Source organism: Haplochromis burtoni, unplaced genomic scaffold (genome assembly GCF_018398535.1).
Source record: "Haplochromis burtoni strain Fernald_Lab_line unplaced genomic scaffold, NCSU_Asbu1 Contig_65, whole genome shotgun sequence".
NCBI lineage: Eukaryota > Metazoa > Chordata > Actinopteri > Cichliformes > Cichlidae > Haplochromis > Haplochromis burtoni.
Window position 1 is genome coordinate 1,518,450 of NW_024582426.1, and position 22,072 is coordinate 1,540,521.

At 40.5% G+C, this 22,072-nt stretch overlaps 1 protein-coding gene across 2 annotated transcripts in view; it reads left to right on the forward strand.

The window, feature by feature from the left end:
- Nucleotides 1–21,235, forward strand: part of LOC102293839 (capping protein, Arp2/3 and myosin-I linker protein 3) — a 35,210-nt gene extending 13,975 nt beyond the window's left edge. The window contains exons 18-41 of one of the 2 annotated variants that reach the window (XM_005923285.3): nt 132–201; nt 3,179–3,260; nt 3,371–3,467; nt 3,618–3,672; nt 4,267–4,439; nt 4,552–4,620; nt 5,046–5,139; nt 6,257–6,355; nt 6,441–6,560; nt 6,646–6,759; nt 6,837–7,012; nt 7,138–7,225; nt 7,312–7,431; nt 10,798–10,864; nt 11,194–11,381; nt 11,733–11,812; nt 16,017–16,190; nt 16,719–16,917; nt 16,999–17,740; nt 17,864–17,970; nt 18,104–18,230; nt 19,708–19,779; nt 19,926–20,033; nt 20,254–21,235. In XM_005923285.3, the coding sequence (XP_005923347.1) occupies nt 132–201; nt 3,179–3,260; nt 3,371–3,467; nt 3,618–3,672; nt 4,267–4,439; nt 4,552–4,620; nt 5,046–5,139; nt 6,257–6,355; nt 6,441–6,560; nt 6,646–6,759; nt 6,837–7,012; nt 7,138–7,225; nt 7,312–7,431; nt 10,798–10,864; nt 11,194–11,381; nt 11,733–11,812; nt 16,017–16,190; nt 16,719–16,917; nt 16,999–17,740; nt 17,864–17,970; nt 18,104–18,230; nt 19,708–19,779; nt 19,926–20,033; nt 20,254–20,294 (3,262 nt within the window). In that variant the 3' untranslated portion in view covers nt 20,295–21,235. The remainder of the gene's footprint in view (nt 1–131; nt 202–3,178; nt 3,261–3,370; nt 3,468–3,617; nt 3,673–4,266; nt 4,440–4,551; nt 4,621–5,045; nt 5,140–6,256; nt 6,356–6,440; nt 6,561–6,645; nt 6,760–6,836; nt 7,013–7,137; nt 7,226–7,311; nt 7,432–10,797; nt 10,865–11,193; nt 11,382–11,732; nt 11,813–16,016; nt 16,191–16,718; nt 16,918–16,998; nt 17,741–17,863; nt 17,971–18,103; nt 18,231–19,707; nt 19,780–19,925; nt 20,034–20,253) is intronic. The other variant, XM_005923286.3, reaches the window with a different exon arrangement.
- Nucleotides 21,236–22,072: the final 837 nt, after the last annotated feature.

Below are 22,072 nucleotides of genomic sequence, written 5' to 3' on the forward strand. Positions count from 1 at the left end.
TAATTCTCTATCCAAATATGCTCCCTTTTATCTGAACTCCTCTGCAATAAAGGCTGTGCCAGCGAGACCTTTAATACTCCTTCTGCTTGTCTTTTCCTTGTCTGTCATTTCTCTTCTTTCTCTCTCCGCAGGGCTCTCCTCACAGGGTTAACCTCCAATCCTCATATCAATGACCTTCATCTGGACATCAGCGGCTGTGAGGTGAGAGCTCATCTTCACACCTACACCGGATTTCAACACAGGAGGTGTCCAGGCGGAGTATTGAGCTATAGGTCACCTGTGTTTTTGAATCCCTCTGAACCAAATGCAGAGTGCAGATGTGAGCTTTAACTTGTGCTTTCGGTTTCATTGACAGGTTTATAGTGCAAGAAAGTAGCAAGCTTTCGTGGCCTCCATATGCAGCTGATTTTATTTACACTGGAGTGTATCAGATGAGCGTATCTTGCATCAGATGCAGTTGAGATAAACCGAAAAGTTTTATTTTCAAATTGGACTTTAAAAGCATTTTGAAAGTGAGTTTTACCAAGGTGAACTTTTGTAAAAGTGTTAAGATTATTTACTGCAAGCAGCCATTATCAGTATTTTTAGACTAAAAATGGATCAAATGACCATGCATGTAATGTGAAACTTGGTCTCTTGATGGCAAACCAACAAAGAGTTATCAACTTCCCAACAAAGTTATTTGGGAGAGTTAGACACTGGTTAACACACCATAGTACTTGGCAGCTTAAGTGTATTTCCCCCAGAAGGGAAGATGGCAGAATATAAATATTAGCTTTGCAATTGCCTGGCAGTAGCTAGAAAAATAATAGTGTTTCTGCTGGTTATGTAAATAGACATCTGGTTTGTATAAGGTCATAAGTCTCTTAGTTTCAGCCCACAGTTTTATAGATTTACATTCTGCAGTTAGAAGCTTTACTTTTAAACTGACTTTCTTTTCTTTTTTTTTTAATTCATCTTGATTTTTCTTTTTTTGTGTGCGTTGCCGGAGGTGGGGTGATGGTATGTGGGGGGGGGGGGGCGGGGGGGGTGCTTTTAATGTTTACCGCCTGTCACCATCATAAGCTTCTCCTCACAGGTAGATGTATGCGTCCTGCTGCCAAATGATGTGATTGAAGAAAGAAATTAATATCACTGTAAATATAAAAGAATTAAGTTTTTTTTTTTAGATTTGTACCCTTTCAGTATTTGTCAAATTTATAGTGATATCTGTTGATATATGTCAAAGCGCCCCAAACACAAATACCTCTAAATTATGTTTATGTACTTGTAATTGTAGTTCATTCCAACACTAAATACTGCCAAAAATCTGTTATTGCTTTTTTACTTACAGGGAGTGCAGAATTATTAGGCAAATGAGTATTTTGTCCACATCATCCTCTTCATGCATGTTGTCTTACTCCAAGCTGTATAGGCTCGAAAGCCTACTACCAATTAAGCATATTAGGTGATGTGCATCTCTGTAATGAGAAGGGGTGTGGTCTAATGACATCAACACCCTATATCAGGTGTGCATAATTATTAGGCAACGTCCTTTCCTTTGGCAAAATGGGTCAAAAGAAGGACTTGACAGGCTCAGAAAAGTCAAAAATAGTGAGATATCTTGCAGAGGGATGCAGCAGTCTCAAAATTGCAAAGCTTCTGAAGCGTGATCATCGAACAATCAAGCGTTTCATTCAAAATAGTCAACAGGGTCGCAAGAAGCGTGTGGAAAAACCAAGGCGCAAAATAACTGCCCATGAACTGAGAAAAGTCAAGCGTGCAGCTGCCAAGATGCCACTTGCCACCAGTTTGGCCATATTTCAGAGCTGCAACATCACTGGAGTGCCCAAAAGCACAAGGTGTGCAATACTCAGAGACATGGCCAAGGTAAGAAAGGCTGAAAGACGACCACCACTGAACAAGACACACAAGCTGAAACGTCAAGACTGGGCCAAGAAATATCTCAAGACTGGTTTTTCTAAGGTTTTATGGACTGATGAAATGAGAGTGAGTCTTGATGGGCCAGATGGATGGGCCCGTGGCTGGATTGGTAAAGGGCAGAGAGCTCCAGTCCGACTCAGACGCCAGCAAGGTGGAGGTGGAGTACTGGTTTGGGCTGGTATCATCAAAGATGAGCTTGTGGGGCCTTTTCGGGTTGAGGATGGAGTCAAGCTCAACTCCCAGTCCTACTGCCAGTTTCTGGAAGACACCTTCTTCAAGCAGTGGTACAGGAAGAAGTCTGCATCCTTCAAGAAAAACATGATTTTCATGCAGGACAATGCTCCATCACACGCGTCCAAGTACTCCACAGCGTGGCTGGCAAGAAAGGGTATAAAAGAAGAAAAACTAATGACATGGCCTCCTTGTTCACCTGATCTGAACCCCATTGAGAACCTGTGGTCCATCATCAAATGTGAGATTTACAAGGAGGGAAAACAGTACACCTCTCTGAACAGTGTCTGGGAGGCTGTGGTTGCTGCTGCACGCAATGTTGATGGTGAACAGATCAAAACACTGACAGAATCCATGGATGGCAGGCTTTTGAGTGTCCTTGCAAAGAAAGGTGGCTATATTGGTCGCTGATTTGTTTTTGTTTTGTTTTTGAATGTCAGAAATGTATATTTGTGAATGTGGAGATGTTATATTGGTTTCACTGGTAAAAATAAATAATTGAAATGGGTATATATTTGTTTTTTGTTAAGTTGCCTAATAATTATGCACAGTAATAGTCACCTGCACACACAGATATCCCCCTAAAATAGCTAAAACTAAAAACAAACTAAAAACTACTTCCAAAAACATTCAGCTTTGATATTAATGAGTTTTTTGGGTTCATTGAGAACATGGTTGTTGTTCAATAATAAAATTATTCCTCAAAAATACAACTTGCCTGATAATTCTGCACTCCCTGTATTTTACTAGATTTAAAGAGCTTACTAATGATAATCCTATATATTTTAAGTAAATCAAATAGCTAAACAGTGCAGATGATTGTGTACTGAAGCGTAAAGGGTTTCCCCTCTCTTTGAGCTGAACTGCTGCAGATCACAAACAAAGCAAAGCTTGCAGGGACATAAATCCATAAATTTGCCCCACTGTGGAAAATGGAACAATTCCCCAAAGACTGAAGTTAAAATGACTCTGATTCATGGCTGTGCACACGTTAGTTTTCCCATCTGTCTCTATCTCTCTCCAGCTAAGGTCTGCAGGAGCTGCTGTAATCCAGGAACTCTTCCCTAGAGTCTCCTCCATCGCTACTCTCGATATCTCCGACAACGGTACAGTGGCACGCTGCAGAACATCCCACCATGACCTTGACTTTTTATCCTTAGGCAGCTGAGGTTGGAGTGGGCTGCTAATGTCGAGCTGTGTGTGTGTGTTTTGACAGGTCTCGACGCAGACTTACTCACAGTCCTGCCAGCCCTCTCTAGACACCCTTCCCTCAAACACCTTCATCTGGGCAAGAACTTCAACATCAAAAACAGGTGCTGTCAGTGCTCTCTGTCACGCTTTACTGCAGTTATTTATGGATATACCCTATGCGCATGACTGTGTGTGTATCTGAGCACAAACATGCTTGCACTGCATATGCCAGCTTGAATATACACATTTGTTTCCGTGTTTGTCATCTGCAGGGTTCTGGATGAAGTGTTGCAGAAGCTAGTTCAACTCATGCAAGAAGAAGAATGTGTGAGTAACTAGAATAGATATACAAAAATTAAAGGGCAATGTGCTTTGATTGCAAACAGTAGAAATAGAAAAAGCATAAATCAGCTGCAGAGACATTAAAATTCATCATATTCTGCAAAGATAAACTTAATTGACTTTCAGTTAATTAAATTATTAAAATAATAAATAATGTTTTTTTCAGAAGACTGAATGATTACATATATTTGTTTGTGTCAAATTCAAAATGAGAATATATTTTTGTACATTTTTTTCCCCATATGTCAACTTTCTTTATACTGCTTTTAATTAAAAGTAGGGTTCTGCTTACAGTTAAAATACTGCTCAGATTCCTGGGCACATAATTTTTGCATTATGTTTCACTGGAGATGTGTCACAGTTTCATCAATTATTACTGTTCCTCTGTTAACATTGTGGGCGCAGTGTCTATATCACTACACATATTGTGAATAATTCATGCAAACAGCATGTAAAGTCAAGTCAAAGCACTATTTGCTAAATGTCACCTCCTGGCTTCTCGTGCTTCTTTTCTTTTTCCTGAACAGTCTTCTCCGCTTCGTTTATTAACTCACATGCTTGTAACCCCTCCCTCTATAGGCCCTTCAGTCTTTGTCCCTCTGCGACTCACGCCTGCGTTCTCGGGGCACCGTGCTAGTCAACGCCCTGGGTAGCAACACCTGCTTGAGAAAAGTGGATCTGAGCGGGAATAGCATGGAAGACATTGGAGCCAAGATGCTGAGCAAAGCCCTTCAAATCAACACAACACTCAGGTGAACGAAAGACTAAGTGCAAAGTTTTTTTCCTGGGTTTCTGCAGTCTTTGCAGTGACTTGTGCTCTGTGTGGAAGTTTGTATTCTATGCAACTCTGACCTTGCCCTGCAGGAGTGTGACATGGGATCGCAACAACACCTCCGCAGCAGGATTTCTCGATGTGGCCCGAGCACTTGAACAGTAAGAGTGTTAAATAATATATATTATCAACATCTATTCTGTATGTATGCCCACTGGACTCTAATCAATAAATAAGAGCATGTCTTACACATCTACTGCTAGAACTATTTTTAAGAAATGTTATTAAAGAATGTTTCAGAACATTTAACCATGTTGCTCAGCTGTGCAAATTGTTGTTTTCCACTTTGCTATCTTAAGTGGTCCAGACTTGCCTTTAGGCAAAAGATGACATGGTTGCAAGGATCAAAGTATTACTCAGTCACTGAATGGCACAGGAAAAATATTTTAGGATGAGCTCTGTCCAGTGGGGATATTAACCCTAACTAACCCTGGACTCTGTAACCCACTTTATTTTCTCTTTTTAGTCTCTTACTGTCTCCCTTAATAACTTGTCCCTTCCCTCGTTTTCTGCTTTCTCCTCTCAGTAATTTCACCTTACAGTACATGCCTCTACCCCTAAGTGACATCAGCCAGGCGTACCGCAGCGCCCCTGAGAGGACAGAGCAGGCGTTGACCAAGGTTGGGACGGTTGGAGTAAAGCCACCAATAAAGTTATTACAGTACTACTTAAAACTGGGAAGATTAAAAAAAGCTTAATAGCTTCTTCATCAGTGGCCTGGGGACCGTTGGGGTAACTCAAAAACAGAGATAAAGAGCCCTACCTAACAACCCTAATCCCTAAAAGCTTTCAACCTACAGGAAACGCTAGAGGGATTTAATTAAATTCTTCTAGTTCACAACAAAACACTTTGGTGTTGACTCTTCAAAATTAATTTCTGCCCTTTTTATAAATTCATCAAATGCTTTGAGGTCATAAATGAGCAGATGTTTATGACTGTAGACAAAGACATTATCCGAAGCAAATGAAAACAAATATGAGGTATTTGAATGAAAACTTGGTGTGCTCAAAGAAACGTGTTGTGCAAAAATTTGGACCTCTGGAGGAATCTGCGTAGTTTCGCACAAAACAGTGAAATTCATCAAGAGATGACGAGGTTTATCTAAAAGCTTCATATGTCTGAGATGAAGCTGTACTACAGGCTTATCGGGAAAGCAAGTTCATCTTAAGCCTAACTGTGAAAGAATGTTTTCTTCATATGTTCTTAAATTTCTGCAGCACTTAAGACTGAGTGCAAGCGCCTACCATGAAGAGCCTCTTAACATATTCTGTTTGCGGTGCCGACAAACAGACAGTGGTGAATAAATGTGCAATAATTTTGTTCATTTATTTTTCTGTTTACTTGTTTATGAATACATGAATGTAAACTCAAACAGCATCGGGAAAGTGGCATTTTAGGAGATTCGTAAATTAGACTTAACAAGCAAATTCTAGTTATTACTGTAATTATTTCTCTCTTGAGGAAAGGAGAGGGACAAGGGCTTTGGATAAAGGCTGTGTTAATTTCTAAGAGCTTTAGGGAGCCACCTCTAAAGCTTTAACAAGGATTCTACAGTCATCTTAGTCTTAAGATGCTTTTGTTGCTTGTTGTAAAATGACAGCACCCTCTACTTGGCTCTTTGCACTTTCTTCCTTCTGCTGAAATCTCCTTCTTGCATTGCCGCCTCTTATGTTCTGTTTGTGCTCTTCATGTTTTCATGGTGAGAGTATAATCGTGATAATCGCTTTGCCGCACAGATCCAGCGTGCTCTGGTGAGGAACAACCAGACTCAGCGCTTCTCTCAGAGACAGGCTTTGCGGCTCCATCAGGGCCTGGTCACCAGCACCGCCGAACAGGTAGGGCTCGTCAGCGTGCGCTCGCATCTGCGTCTGTTTGTGAGTGTTTGCACTTGTAACACTCCCCCGCCTGTCTGTTTCCAAGGTGATGGAGCGCCTCTGTGTGCGTGTCCAGCAGCAGGTGTGTTTATTACGGGGCGTCGGAGAGATGGAGGAGATTCAAGCTGCAAAACAAGTGCTAAAAGAGGCGAGGAACTCTCGCGCTGTGAGTGATGTGAAATGTGCAAGCGTAGTATTTGCATTGTTGTCACACTGAATATGAATGAATCCTTTCTCTGTGGTGCTCCAAGCTCTACCCTTCACTGTGTGAGCTCGCTCATGTGCTGTCTGTGGATGGGCCGGTGCGGCAGAGACTCGACTCCTTGGCTGGCGAACTTGCCAAAGCTGCTGACAAGGAGCTGCAGGTACATCTAGCAGCCTCTTTTTTTGACACTGATATGTAACAGATGACAGAGTCACCGATCGCTGGCATCCATTGCAGGTGATTGTCGACTCCATGGTGTCTCTGTGTCGCGAGCTCTGCCCTCTATCTTCTTCTGCAGCAGAGAGATTAAGCCCACCCCTCTCATCTGTCTCTGAGCGTGTGTCCATCCCTCGCTCTGCCATTCGCACTGCCCTTATGGAAAGAGCTGCACAGGACATTCACAGAGCCTTGGAGTAAGTGAGACGCTGAAGCAGCAACAATAAGTCTGAATTTGATAAGAAGAATATTGATTTGCTCTCACTTTTACCAAGCTTCTTCCCGTCAGTCTCTCCCTTTCCTCTAACCCAATCTTCTGCAGAGAAGTAAAGCTGTCAGTGGTTTCCTATCTCACCAACTCCATCGTGGACCAGATCCTTCAGGAGCTCTATGCCACCCATAAGAACCTGGTAAACACAAAGCATTTACTGTGAAACTGTAAAGGATACACAGGTTTTGTTTGGAGCAAAAGTTTTAGGAGTGCTGTCTTTCTCAGACTCGGCAGGTCTCTCATCTTAAATGCTGGGAGGGGACGTGTGAAGATGGGACAGGCTGGAGGTTTAACAGGCACAGGGACTCTCTGGATATCACAGATGAAGAGCTCAGCACCAGCATAGTGAGTGAACTTACGTGTGTCTTGGGACCCATATACGAGAAATATTCAATTAAATATTTAAAGTGAATTCAGTTTTATTGATATAATGCTAAAACGCAAAAACAGCCAAGAAGCAAAGCCCCAACAGTCAAACAACCCCCTGTAAGAAAGCACTTGGCAATAGTGGGAAGGAAAAACTCCCTTTTAACAGGAACAAAACCTCCAGCAGAACCAGGCTCAGGGAGTGGGAGCCATCTGCCGCCACCAGTTGGAGGGTGAAGGGAGTACACCTCACAAATTGGGAATTTGTGATTTTCTACATGCCTTCAATTGTGGTCGCTACCTCAATCGCTATCAAATTTTCCAGAAAATTCAGCCTCCCAGAATTTTTTGTTGAACTTCAGCTACACTTTTGAAATTGCATATTCCTGAAGTCATAGCAGAGCGTTACCCAGGGTTCATGTGCTCCGATGTTAAATGAGCGGTTGCGAGAGGCGCAGAGTTTAATTTTTCAATTTTTTTGTTTACTTTAAATCCTTCAATTTTTGTAACTATTTATCCAATTCAGGCTGGGCTGGAGCCGGTGGGCCAGTCTAGTCACCAGTCCATCACAGGGCCAACACAGACAGACGGATAAACAACCACACTCAGGGCCAGTTTAAAATTTTCAAATTGCCATTTAACCTAACACCAATGTCTTTGAACTAAGGGAGGAAGTCACAGTACCTTGAGGAAGCATCCAAGCTCCAGAACACATAGAAAGACCCGTTTGAACCAGGTGGTTGAGACTGAAACCCTCTAATTGTAAAGCAGTAACAGTAAACACTGCACCAACATGCCATCGAAATGAAATGAGATAAGGATGCCATTAGTAAATATGAAATGATAACTAATGTAAATGTTTACAGGAAATGTTTTACTTTTTTTTAGTATGCCCAATTTTATCAACACAAATGGGCAGGGGGCTTTTTTACCTGCAGCCTTCTCCGTGTGATCTTTTCTTGCTATCAAACAAAATCATTTCAGAGATTTCAATTAATTTTATCCCATCTAACATTACCTCTTAGCAATCTTTAGCAAATTGAAAAAGCCCAGGAAGTGCCCCCCCCCTTGCCGTCAGCATTTATTTTGCCTCTGAGCAGCTAGCTGTAGAAACTGAATTCCTGGAGTTATGATAAAGTATCATGACTCTCATGAAGACCCTGAAGTAGTGTGATTTCACATATATTAGTCTAATATTTCAAACCGTTTTCAATTTGTGTCTGACATGGAAAGGAGAATTGTTTCTCAGTTTTGTATTTTGTTGCATAATCGCAATATTTCATGTTTGTCATTGCAATCATATATGCATCAGCGAGTGTGCTGATTAAATTAGGTTTACGATCCCCTGCTTGTTTATCCCGTTATTAAACTTGAGCACTACAGCTAAGGCAAAAACAGTGTTTCAGTAGTGACAAAACTTGCAGGAATGAGGACTTTTTCCTCCGGGTTTTGACATTTGAAACATTAAGCTGACTTTCCTGACAGGAACACTACAGTTAAAGGTCAGAATTATTGAAAGGCTCCCACTCCTTCACTGGAGACGCTTTAACAATACTTGAATTGATGATGTATAGTCAGTACAATTGTGTTTTGGCCTTTAGAAGCTTCTACTGATTGTAGTGATTGAAGCACGATATTGAATGTCCATGTTTCAAAAGGCCAATAATTGCTACCCTGAAAGCCTGACTGGCATTAAACAAAAATCAAGTTATTGTTAGATACAATAGACAATGTACAATGAAGAAAAAGCAGGCTTTTTATAGATGAATATTTAAGTTTGTGGCTCTCCATGATGTTGATGCACAAAATTCTGAAGTTATTAAAATATTCTTATCTTCTTATGGAGCAGCTACACCTCCTTCCCTTTCCCAGTTTTAAAATGAGTTCTCCGCTGTGTACTGTATCTACATTTGCTCATTAACAGTAAATTAGAGCTTTTCTCTGTCTATTAGTTGCAGAATTCTTCTTATCATCTCTCCAAATGAGAAAACTAAACCTGAAACCAAATATTATCTGAATGTTACCAATATGGCTGAAATGCCAGGAGGCTGAATAAACCTGAAAAAAGGAAGAAAAAGGAAATTTCTGCTGACGCACTAAATCAATAGCTCAGTATCTACAACACAGCTGGTAAAACCGTCCCCCTGACATTATCTCAAGAATCTACTGTAAGTACGGGACTTTATACATCACAGTCTGCTCAATCATTACCTGCAAGGAATTTGAAACATTGCTATTTCATTGAGTAATACAGCTAGTGAAGATTATTGTATTGCAAAAATGAAACCAATACCTTGCTGTCTCAACTAATAAATCATGGACATTGTAGGCTTCAGTACTTTGGTGTCTCAGCTTTTTAATGAAATGCATTTGATCAAGCTTCATTTCAAATATTTTACACAATCACAGTCCGGGTCAATATTCTTGAGGGAAGTAAACGGTCTTTGCATTGTCTGCTCTTGTGCCTGATTTCGGTGACAGTAACAGTAATTGCTAACATTACCTGTGGAGATCCGCAAGGATCCGTCCTGGGTCTTTCTGTTATATTTAAAATGTAATTAATTATATTTACGTCTAATTTTGCACTCATAACCTAAGATTCATTTACCTTGATGGGCTATTGATAATATTAGCAGTCTTGTGAAGCTGGTGTCTAAATGATGGTACAGTTATATTGCAGATATATAAACCAAATGTTTGAGTTGGCTGAAATTTTCACCCCCTTATTGTGCTACTTTCTATTTCAGTCTGGACCAAATTGATGAGACTGGCTGTGTCATCCCTAGAGCAGCACCTCTATCAAGGCCAGAAACACTTAGCCAGCTGTTTTGTTTCTTCCCATAATCTCTCTGCAGTAATTTCTTTTCAATTGGATCTTTAACTTAAAACTTTGGGTTTCCTCAGTCTGTTTTTCTTACCTTACTCTAACATGCCTCATGGCTCCATACACCAACTCCGCAGTTATGTGACGTATGCACAACAGCACTTCTGCTGATTTGTGATTGCCACATTTTCTCTACACACAATAAAGTCAGTCTTTTTTCATTGGGCCTACATTATACATATAAGGCCACTCAACTAGAGAAAGGCTTCACTGGGAACATTTTTGCTCTTTCTACATGTGAAATCCATAAGCTTTTGCTGGATTTTAAACAGCATCATGATCAATATGTCTAAAATTTGCACCTTGACTTGACAAGTCTTCATTGGCAAAAGCGGTGATTGCCCTAAAGGTCGTCTTGTACAATATTTCCGTTGACCTGTTTGCCTGTTTGCATGCGTGTCTCGTTCTAATTCCTTCCCTCAGCATCTCAGCAACTTTTACTTTTTCTTTTTTTCTCCCAGGACACAATAGCCATTAAGAAGCACAGCTCTAGAACAAGACGAATACGACCTGTCTCCACCAGGCTGAGTGAGTACTGCTGTATAGCCTATTATCCTCTCTCTTCAGTCAGCTCTGACCCCTTCCTTGTCTCTCCCGAAGCTCCATTAGCGTTTTCTGTAGTCGGTTTTCCCCTCTTTTCCATCTCTTCTTCTCAGAAGTCTGTTAATGGCTGTTATAATCTAGCCTGAGCCAAGTCTGAGTCACTATATGTCAGAGCAGTTACTGATTGTTTTGAATTTGATGACTTTGAAGCAAAAATGATGACTCCCTGTAATCTCCCCACTCTTTGACAGTTCCTTCTCAGTTTCTTGTCCTCACATCCTCTCTATCCCTTTGTTGCTCCTCGCTGCCATCAGGCCTGTGTGATGACTCCAGCTCCTCTCCACCCCCTTCCGTGCCATCATACTCGTCACCGCTATCCCGTTCGGCATCCTGGGAGGGTCTGTCAGAGCTGCCTACGCAGGGTCTGCCCCTTCATCACGTAACGCGAGTTCGTCCAAGGCCTCCGCGGAGACACAAGGGAGGGCACATCCCGTCTGAGAGAGTAAAGCTTGCCTGATCTTGGCACTGTTTGACACATATTAAAATGTTAAATAATCTGCAGCTGCACCCAATAATTCAGTATACATCACCTTTACGCAAATCTCCAACCATTTATCTATATATCTATGCATAATTCTCCCATTTCCCAAAATATGTGCCTGCTGGCGATGACTGCTATCTTTGCAGAAGTAATCTATTCAAATTGGGTGCCTGCAACTGGATTATGTCATCTCAGTAAAGGCATTGTAATCCATTTGTTTTATTGCAAATACATAACATTCACAAATGAAACCCACTAAACTGACCTCTCTAAAAAGATTTTAAGTGTGTGTTTGTGTCTGTGTGTGCACAGCACTGCAGTGAAAATGGTGGGATAAGCCCTCTGGATGATGGACTCCCTGATTTCTACACGAAAAGAGTGCTCCCTGATAGGTAAGAGTTTGTTTTATATTTGCACTTTGACAATACTTACACTCTGTTAGCAACCTGTCAGCTGTAATTCTCTCCTGACCTTAAAAAACATTCCCTGAATATTGCATTTCAAACCTGCATCTCACATTTACTTAAAATTACTGTTGTTTCCCAAAGAGCTCCTACTTTTCCCACCAGTCATAATTTTCCGTTATTTTGCTGCACTGTGAAATCAGAATCAGAATCAGAATACTTTAATCAGCAGACTTCACGACTGCTGGAGCAGGGTAATCCATCACAGTGAACTTATTGTCACCTTTAGATTATTGTTGCATAGTTATGCAGGTGTTTAATAAGCTGTCCAAGAGTTGGTTGGTTTACCGTGAATACAAGAAGACATGTTTACACCCGGGTTGCTTTTGGGCTTCTTTATAATTTGAATACATGGGGTTGTGAATAAATCTTTTGTTTTTGTTTTGTGGGATTTTTTTGCAGTCATCACTCTGTGTTGTCAGACTGCCTTTGAATGCGCTAACAGCAAAAAGAGCCCATTTTTATTTCTAGACATCTTTGCAATGTCTTGAAAAGATGAATTTTAACTTACTTTTTCAACCAAATTTAGACATACAGGGATTTGTTTTTAAGGCCATGACTACCTGACAAGATTTAGCCCAGAAAACAATGTTAGTGGTCATTCAGTGCTTGGTGGGTACAGTCGGAAGAAGATTGTTTGTCAGTCTGCAGTAAGATATATTTAGCAGGTTTTGTTTTGGGACAAATCCCCACCCTTCTGTCCACATATTTGGAAAGCATAAGGCAGGGAAAAAATAGCTAGCTTTCACTTGCATACTGGTGAGCAGCAGCAAGACCTTAGCAGAGAACAGAGTAGGCATGAATGACAAAGGGCATCATATGCATTAAGGCAGACACAGAATGCAAAGAAGGAACTGTGGTGGCTTGCAAGGTGGCTTGCAGGTGTGCAGTAAGAATGTGCAAGAAAAAACTCTTTAAAGACGGTGTCTTTTTGTGATTTGCAAACTGGATATTTACAAAGATGAGGATCAGCTGAACCATCAGCCGATACTCCAGGCTGAATTTACCCGAGCTCAGCTAATGCTTTGTTCAGTTTGTGTAAATAGTTATGATAACTTGGTAAAAGGAAAATGGGTACATGGGTTGAAGCAATTTTAAAATGTATGTGTGCAATACACATCCATGGATTGCATTAGGGGAATTACAAAATAAGTAACTCCAAGAGAATTTTTCATCAATCGATATAATGATTTCCATCCGATTATATAACAAAGAGGGAAACTGTCTCAGTGACAAGCCAAGAAAAGAAGATAACAAAAGACACAAAATGAATAGACAAATTATTGTATTGCACTGAAAGCCAGGCACTCTGAAAAATGTGTCTTTTGTAGAATAAAATAGATATTTGTAGCTAAAATCAAACTGCTTATCTTGCTAAGATGCTGAGCTGTCGATTCATTTCATTTCAATTCATTTTAGTTAAACACATAGATAATGACTTGAAAGTGAACCTATTTTGTGTTTCCTTCTTTTCTGTCTGTGTATATGGTGCTCCTGGTAATCATGGCCAAAGCTTAAAATAATGAGGTCAGTGTATGTATAAGTACAACTAATCCCTATAAGCAAAAGGCTCAGGCTTCAAACTACTCTAACAGCGTTTTTCTACTCTTGGCTCTGTATGGCAGAGAGAAGGGATATCCTAAATATGGTAATCCCAGGCATACATCTCCTACCACCCACTGTTTAGATGGGCTTTTTTTTATAAGGGACAACCAATCAGAAGAAAGTTTCCTTAAGGGAAGGATGAAGAAAGCTCAAAAAACTTGTTTCAGAGGATGAGCTGAGAGGGTGCACCAAGGCCGGTTATAAGATGAAAGACATAGTTTCAAAATCATGCAAAACTATTTTAGTAATGTCCAAGAATAAATATATAGAGGAAATGAGCATAGTGGGTTCCCTTTAATTCTTTGAAAACAATCTTGGGCACCACTTGTAATATCTCAAGATAAATAGGTTTAGTATTTGTTCGGTAATGTTAGCTGGTTATTTTCCTTATAAACAACAGTAGTCATACTGTGAAAGCCTTTTGGAAATGGTATTTTATTCTTAATTATGCCTTTTGAAAAGCTGCCTTTGTATGTGGTTACATTTTTTGATGCACTGTGTTGAGTGTGTTTCTCCGACTTGATTATATATTTAAACATCAGAATAAAAAGAATTTTTAAAACAGATACCTTCAAAGGGTTGAAAGGTTTTCTACTTACTCAGGAGGGGTTTCTGCATCTCTGTTACTTTATCTCTTTTTCTTTTTTCTTTTTTTTTGCAGGCTATGTTTTTGATTATTATTCCTAATTAGTAAATGTGATATTTTTAAACATTTCATTATGTTAGTTTGTTAACCAAGATACATTTCTGCAATCTTAGTTCACTAATCCTTCAGTCAAAATGTCTGCAGTTTAGCTGACCTGGCTTTAGAAGAAAACCCTGCATTTCAAGACATAAGATCAATGATTCTTCCTCCTTTGTTGTGAACCCTGCTGAGTTCTGACAGCGTGTGTGTTCACACCTTTACTGAGCTGTTATTTTAATTGGCTTATGCTTCATGATTTTCATAAACCAACAAGACTGTTTCTGTGGCCAGTGTGTTGTCTGTCTTTGATGCAATCTCACGGCGAGGTTTGGCTCGCTCCTTATGTCCCGCTGTCTGCTCGAACATTCAGAGGCAGATCGAGCAAATTCCGGCAACCCTCATCTCTTCTTAATTAAATCGTTAACTTTGTGATGATTAGTGGAGCTGGACTGTTTAGAGTTTGTGATTTGGTAGTAAGATGATCGGTCAGTTGGTGGTTGCATGTTGATGATCAAAGTAGTCGTTAAGGTACCTCACAGAGATCTCCAGGAGGTACTTTGTGACCTAACGTCAGATCTGGTTTGGTGGTTTTGTTCAATGTGTAATCAGTTGCTGCAGTGTTACAAAAATAAAGACAAAGACACAGAGCATGCAGTTCAGCTTCTACATTGCATCTCATATCAGATACTGCAACAAATACTGAAAATATCTCTGCATAACTTTATTCCAGTCCTTTTAGTCCACATGTTTTCACCTCTTTTTCACAGTTACTAAGAACAAGAATGCATTTTTGCAGTAGGTGTTCTACAATTTCACATGTATTTGATCCTCGTCCTCTCCTATTTAAATGGTGCGCAGTCACGCTTGCATCAAAAATCATAGAGTAAAGTTAATAACTTATAGTGACTTTTTTCCAAGACGGCTCTCGGGGACATAAAATAAACCCCATTCTGATTCTGATTCTGATTCTGAAAATCCACCGCACCACAGCATGCCAGCTATCAGTGTTCAGCGTAAAGTTGCTGCCTGAGGCTGTCACAGGTCACTAAACTTTATATTTCCACACAAATGATCAAAACAGATACACAAACTCATACAAATGCAGTGCATAGCTCAAAACTTTAGTCTTTCCACTCCACGTTATTGTTCCCTTATGTTTCCTGGTTAAGCTGTTAATCGGATCTTTGATAGCAATGAAGCAATGAAGACACTCCTTTTATCTTCCCGATTGTATCTGGGGAGCAGGCACAGGTCTCTCTCCCTAGTCCCCACTCTGCTCAAATGCTCTAGATGTCAATACTTTCACCTGAAGTGTACTGCAGCTCTGCTAGTGTGTCCCCTTGTCCAGCTTTATAAATCTGAAACATTACTCGCTTCTCTGAGGTGACAACAAATTCCTGAGGCTGCTAAAAATTAACGGTCAACTCTCAATTTATTTTTATCCATTTTGTTAACACAAAAGTGGCCACGCATTGCCTCAAATGCAAAACCGTCATTTTAATATGTGGAGATGCAGGTTTCATTTTGGTGAAGCTGAATTCATAAACAGCATGCAGAGCTTATCAGAATCATGTCGCTCCTTTCCACGCGGAAGCTCGTGAGGCGAAGTCGGTGCTTTTAAAATGATTACTTTTGTAATATAAAAAGTGAACTTTGGATAAATCACTGTATACCACGAGATGTAGCTTAGCAACACACAAAACGCAGCAGCCGATGAGACAGCCAGGATGGCTGTGATGAATTCAGTGATATCCTGATGGAGGTGACTCATCTGTAGACACCAAACATGAATGTGCTGGAATGAACCATGTGTGTTTCATCGATCTCTCTCACCTCTTGCAGTCAGCTCTCGTCGCTGCACAAAGCGCACTCTCTGAGGAGGAAGAAGAGGAGAAACATGCTGGCCATCTTTGGTTTCCGTAAAAGCCGCAACCAAACTCTGTCCCATCCGGGGCCCGAGTCAGAAGCTGAGGTTTATGGAGATGGGAGTCACACTGTTGCTACAGCACCCACGGGGTTAGTGTATTTGCACGCACACACATGCATGAGGATTCTTCTCAAGAAAGATTTGGCCTTGAACTCACAGATGGAAATACAAAACGTCAACTAGGAGTTTATCTTTCCATATTCAACGCTACATCTTCACATCTTTTGCTTAGTATCTTGATTCTTGCGAGGACACTCCACAGCACTGAACCCTATGAATAGTTCAACAAATATCACTCTTAATCTTCCTTATTTCTTTGTTGATATAAGAAATGGCTGATAGCTGCCAAAGCGCAGGCAGGCTGATACCAGAGTGTGTACACAGATGTAGATGGCAGCCAGTGTCTCCGATTCTGGATCCAACAGTCAGCCGAGTGATTAGAAATGAACACGCTGCATGTCAAATACAGATTACAATGGTATTATATCTGATTTTCGCCAGAAAATTGATACTTTCTAAACGCCCTGTTCTAAAAATTTGTTACATTTTTGTGTATTTTGAATATGTGGGATAAATTAGGAGAAATTGTGGACATTTTTTCGTCTTCCAACTTTTAGGACAGCAATGGAGAATGTATACACTCTCCTCCAGCCTCCAAGGTCTACTGCCAGAGCTGGATCTCCCAGCGAGGCGGCTGATGGGAAAATGAATGACCTCCAAGGGAAAAGTACTATCGTTCTGAGTCCACCACCAGTGCCAGGCATCCCTCACACATGTGTGGGTGGAAGCAAACACCCATTTTATTCTCCAAGAGAGGTAGGGCCAGTGTAATCCACTATTGTTATTAACTGAAAGCTTGTAACGTGTCCGTAACCTCTTCTTGTTTTGTTTTGACAGAAATCTGAAGTGGATGCTGTGTTTGAACAGCCGGAGGATACAGACAAGTACTGGGCGGACGACAAACAGAGGACGGCAGAGGTGCTGCAAGCAGACAAGCAGTGGATGATAGCAGCAAGGCATGGCGATGTAGACAGACAGTGGTTTGACGACAGGCTGCAAGACAGAGATGCGAGAACGACCGACAGACAAACAGACAGGTACTGGACTGAGAGCAGGCATCCAGACAGGCACATGGACAGACAGTGGACTGTAGACAGACACACTCAGAGGCAGATTGACAGAAAAATTGAAAGACAGTGGATGGGCGGCAGACAGATAGAAAGGTCATGGTCGGAGAACAAGCCAGCAGACATGCAAGTGGACAATCAGTGGAATGAGAGCAGACATCAGGGAAGAAAGACAGACAGACAGGTCCAAGCACTTCAACTAGCTCAAAGGCCACTCCCTCCATACCCATCGGACAGGACGCCGTCTCCAAAACATGAAACAGATCCTCTGAAAAGCATAGAGGCTTCAGCCATAGAGTGGCATCCGCAGGACACGCAGGGAGACAGACATGCGTGTCCTGATGCAGGTGGAGTTTTCTCAGAAGGCTGGAAGATGAGCGGAGGTGGAGGAGGAGGTGGCTTTTCTGTCAGTCGAGCGACATCAAAACCTGACCCCCCGCCACAAAGCAGCAAACCCAATCTGTCCAAGCTGAGGCAGAGGCATCGACTCGAGAGCTCAGACGCTCTGCCAGGTAATACACAGGTCAACCGTGTTCATTTGCTGCAGGTCAAAAAGCTTGTTTTAGCTTGCAAAGAGTTTTTGCCACAGTCTTTGCCGCAAGTCTACATGCCACTCACTTCTCTTTTATCTATAGCTACAGAGGAGGAGGAAGATATAGAGAAGGACCCTGGAAATATGGAGAAGAAAGAGAAGGAAAAGAGACGAGATTCTGAAGGTCACCCTCCCCCGATTCCTGAAAAGGTATGAAATTTAAAGCCACACACAAGTCGGTTTGTTCTGTTTGCTCAGTTGTTTTTAGTGTATATTTAAACCAAATGTGTTCATTGATGATGTTGTCTCTGTGTTCGTTCACATGTGCTGTACTCATGCCTAGCCAAAGACCTCCTCGTTTGTGACTTTTCCAAAAGAATCAGCCAATGAAAGGAACTTACCTCCTCCTCCCGTCCCACCTCCTGTTGATAAGCCAATACATGGGTTGCCAGACAGAGCTGCAAGCCAAGGTACCTGGGCTGAAAACAATTAGCAGACATGCTTTTTTAATGTACTCAAACAATTTATTTCTACTTTTCTGAAGCAACAACCACTAGCCTGCTGATTTAGCAAATTAACGGTATTTAGACTTGCCACCGCAATGACCTGCTTTAAGCCACAATCCAGTCAGTGAGTGATGTGTTTCAGGGTAGAATTCTTGGCATTGATCGTGAAGTCTTCAGAACTCTGCAGAAGGCATGAAACAAAATCTTCCAAAGATTTTACTTCATTTGGTGAGGGTTGTTGCTTGATGGTGGTCCATGATTGATATCATAATCAACAAACCATCAGAGAGCCCTTGTGCTCTGTAGATGAATACATTGTCATCATGGAAGAGAAAACTCCCATCAGGGCAGAAATGTTTCATTGCAGGATAAAATTCATCAATCAGAACAACTTTGCATTGATTGTCAACGATTCTTCGCTCTAAGGGGACAAGTGGGCTCAAATCATGCCAACAAAGTATTCGACTTCTGGGTCCAGTGGCCCGAGCTTTTCCTATAATTTGTCACCTTATAAGCAGAGCCATAGGACTGCAAAGGTTTGTCAAGGACCACAAAAGCAATGAAGAAGAAAAAGAGATATAACTAGGTTGTGTGCAGATCTCCTTTAACTGAATATTTTAATTGACAAAAATGTTACTGATTGAACTTTTTAACAGGAATGTAAAATTTGATAGATTTGAATTGATTAGAACACTGATGGTGGCTCTAACCTAACATTAAAAGCTGTAATCTTGTCTGTTTTCTTTATATAAATTATCCTTTGTAGAATCCTCTATCAAGGCATCAAAGTAACTGTGTGGCCATTACAGGGTCACATTTGCAGCTACTCCTATGTGCAGACACATTGCACGATTTCCTCTTGGTGAAGTGTGTTTGCAGGATCAGAAAGTCCCACATTCAGGGACTTTGGGTGATTTCTGATCCTTTCCCCTGGAGAATTGTTCCCCCGACTATAAAACTCTGGCTGAAATGATGCTGGTAATTTCAGTCTCCAGTGTAGCAGCAGAAGCAGAGTCTAGCCTTTAGAATAATAAGACGAAAGCCTCTGCGATAAACTCCCTTGGCGTATTTGATTATTCCAAAAGCAGTCCCCCACCTTAGGTCCACTTAGTTAATACTTGCCTGCTTAGCCAAATTGACTGTTTTACTGGCCCTGCTTTAACAGCAGAAAAAGATTCAGTTATTTTTTGTTTCGTGTTGACATGAGAAGTGACCACAGAGCCTGTTTGCTTTTCTGCATTCATATGCATACCCTTTTCTGTGTATTAGTTCACGTGATCGAGTGTTCTTTTAAAACAAATGTAACAATATTAAATGTCTCATTTAAAAAACATGAAAATGGCAGGAACAATAACATCACGGCAGAGTTATCCTGTCCCTTGTCCGTCCAAAACAAAATTTAAAGATACCTCCTGTTGTGTGTCAATCACATGTTGTTCAGGCGATGAAGGACTCAGGCCTCAAGCACCGGTGAAGCCACAGAGGAACAGAAAAGCAATGTCCTGTGATGCAGGTATAATCGCATTATGAGCTGCAGCTATTCACCTTAGAATGTTATACGCACACTTTTGTGAATGAAACACGTTTTGTTGATCTCTGTTTGCGTGAAGCGTCTCTATCTAACTGTTAATTTGTGTCTTCTGTCCTCGCTGAACTCAGGCACTGACAGGGAAAGCCCTAATAACGTTGAGAAGCCCCCAAATCGCAAACCCCCCGTGAAAAAACCTAGACTACCCCAAAACAGAAATAAGTCCCTGGACTTGTCTGGTACATGTTTCTCTGTTTTTATTTATGTGTGTTTGTGTGTGTGGGTGGGTGACCAGCTGTAATCAGTTACTATGTGTGTGTTACCATAGTGTGGAAGTATAATTACTGTCTATAAAGCATTAAACACAATTATAATACAGTGGAAAATTAGGTAATGTATCTGTAGCTCTCAGCTGAACGGTACTGATTATCTATTTAATGATCCTGTTCCACCATACAGACAGCTTCAACTCAGCACCTGGGGAAAGCGAGCTGTTGTGATACCTGAGAACTTCACCTGCCGCTGTCAAGCCAGAGTTGTCATCCAGCGAGGTCAAAGAGCGAAGAGGAGGGAAAAGTCCTAACATCAGATCATAAAACACTGTTCACTCGCTTCGGTTCAAACGCTTTCCTCTCGTCACTTTCCTCCCTCTTCACCCTGAGTTTCTTGTCTTTGCTTTTCTCTCACGTGAAGCTCTTTTTGTGGCTACAGTATTTTAAAAGTATTTGCTACTTTAGAAAAACCCATGAGATCATTGTCGTGTGTGTGTCGGTGGACAGCCGGCTGAGTGCTTGAGCGTCGTGGCTTCGCTAGGCAGAAGAATACAAATGTCTTTATTAGAATGTGGTTTCTTAAATCTGCAATGCATTTTTGACCGCTGATACAGTTGATTGCCTTGGTTGACACTTGAAAATGAGTTGCTTCTTATCAAATGAAACTTGATGATTTATATCTAGTTTTGCTTTCAGGAACTGAAAGTTAATATATTTTATAGAAAAAAAAGAAATATTATGTTTGAGCACCGTCACTGTATGAATAAAAGCCTAATGAAAAACAAAAAGTAGGATGTGTTTATTGCCTGTGCAAATCCATTAAATCGTATTCATAGTTTGTAGTTTATATAAACAGTGGATTAAATCCCAATTTGTATGTGAAAGGCTGTGTTTGTGTTATATGTATAGTTCCTATGGGCTGGTTTGACCTCCTGATGGACCTGGGAACAAAAAAAACAAACATATTCCTACACACACAAAACAACAACAAAACTGTTGATCAGATGTTTTTTATGTAAAGTTAAGTAATACTTCATAACAGATAGATTTAAATAATGTCTTTTTATAGTAAAAATTCACTGGTCCTAGTTCCTAACATGTAAATACTTACTGGTTTGCTCACTTTTCTGAGTGTTAACTCGGCGTCTTTTGAGTCTATTAAATTGGCAGATATAACACTGTGTATGTGATGAGTTATTATCTTGTAAAAACAAGTTAGGATTTTATAAAACAACTCATACATACGAGATTAAAAAAAATATTAACACATGGTTGGTTTTTGTCAGACAAAAATTTGACAAAATTCTAACATTTTTTGTTCATATAGATTTTTTATGACATTTTATACAACAGTCTTAATTAGACTTAAACTGACTTTTTAATTTGGATTGATAATGATAAATAATAGTGGACTTCAATAATATAACTCAATTACTGGTTTGTTTGTTTTTACAGTTCACTGTCAGTTCACACACCTTTTTCATTTTGATTTTTAGCGTTCATTTTAGACTTGATTTTTTTTGTCACTCATTTTCAGCCCAATCCTTATAAATGACCATAAGAAGATTTGGGTTTTTTGTTTGTTTGTTTGTTAAGCCACTTAGTACTGAACCATGAATTATGCAAGCATAAAAAATGGCCTGAACACAAGTGATGGACCAGTTTTGTGTCGACACATAACAAAAAACTAAGAACTTAGTTTAATTTAAATCTTTGGGCACTTTGTTACTAGAAGCCTGTCACAAAAACATACGTGTTTATTTCGTGAAAATAACAGTCATGAATGAATATTTTTGCACCCACAGGGAGATTACCACTGAGCTATTACCTGAAAACTTGATATATCTCAGGATGGTGTGCAGGGGAAGAAGTCAGTCTTGCGAAAGGGAAATAGGGAAAGGCTGTGGTATGCTAAGCTACACAAGAAGTGCACTGAAAGTCAGTGGCATGATGTTTTATGGAGTGATCAATCTAAATTTGGAAAGTCTGTCTCAATTTGTACCGAG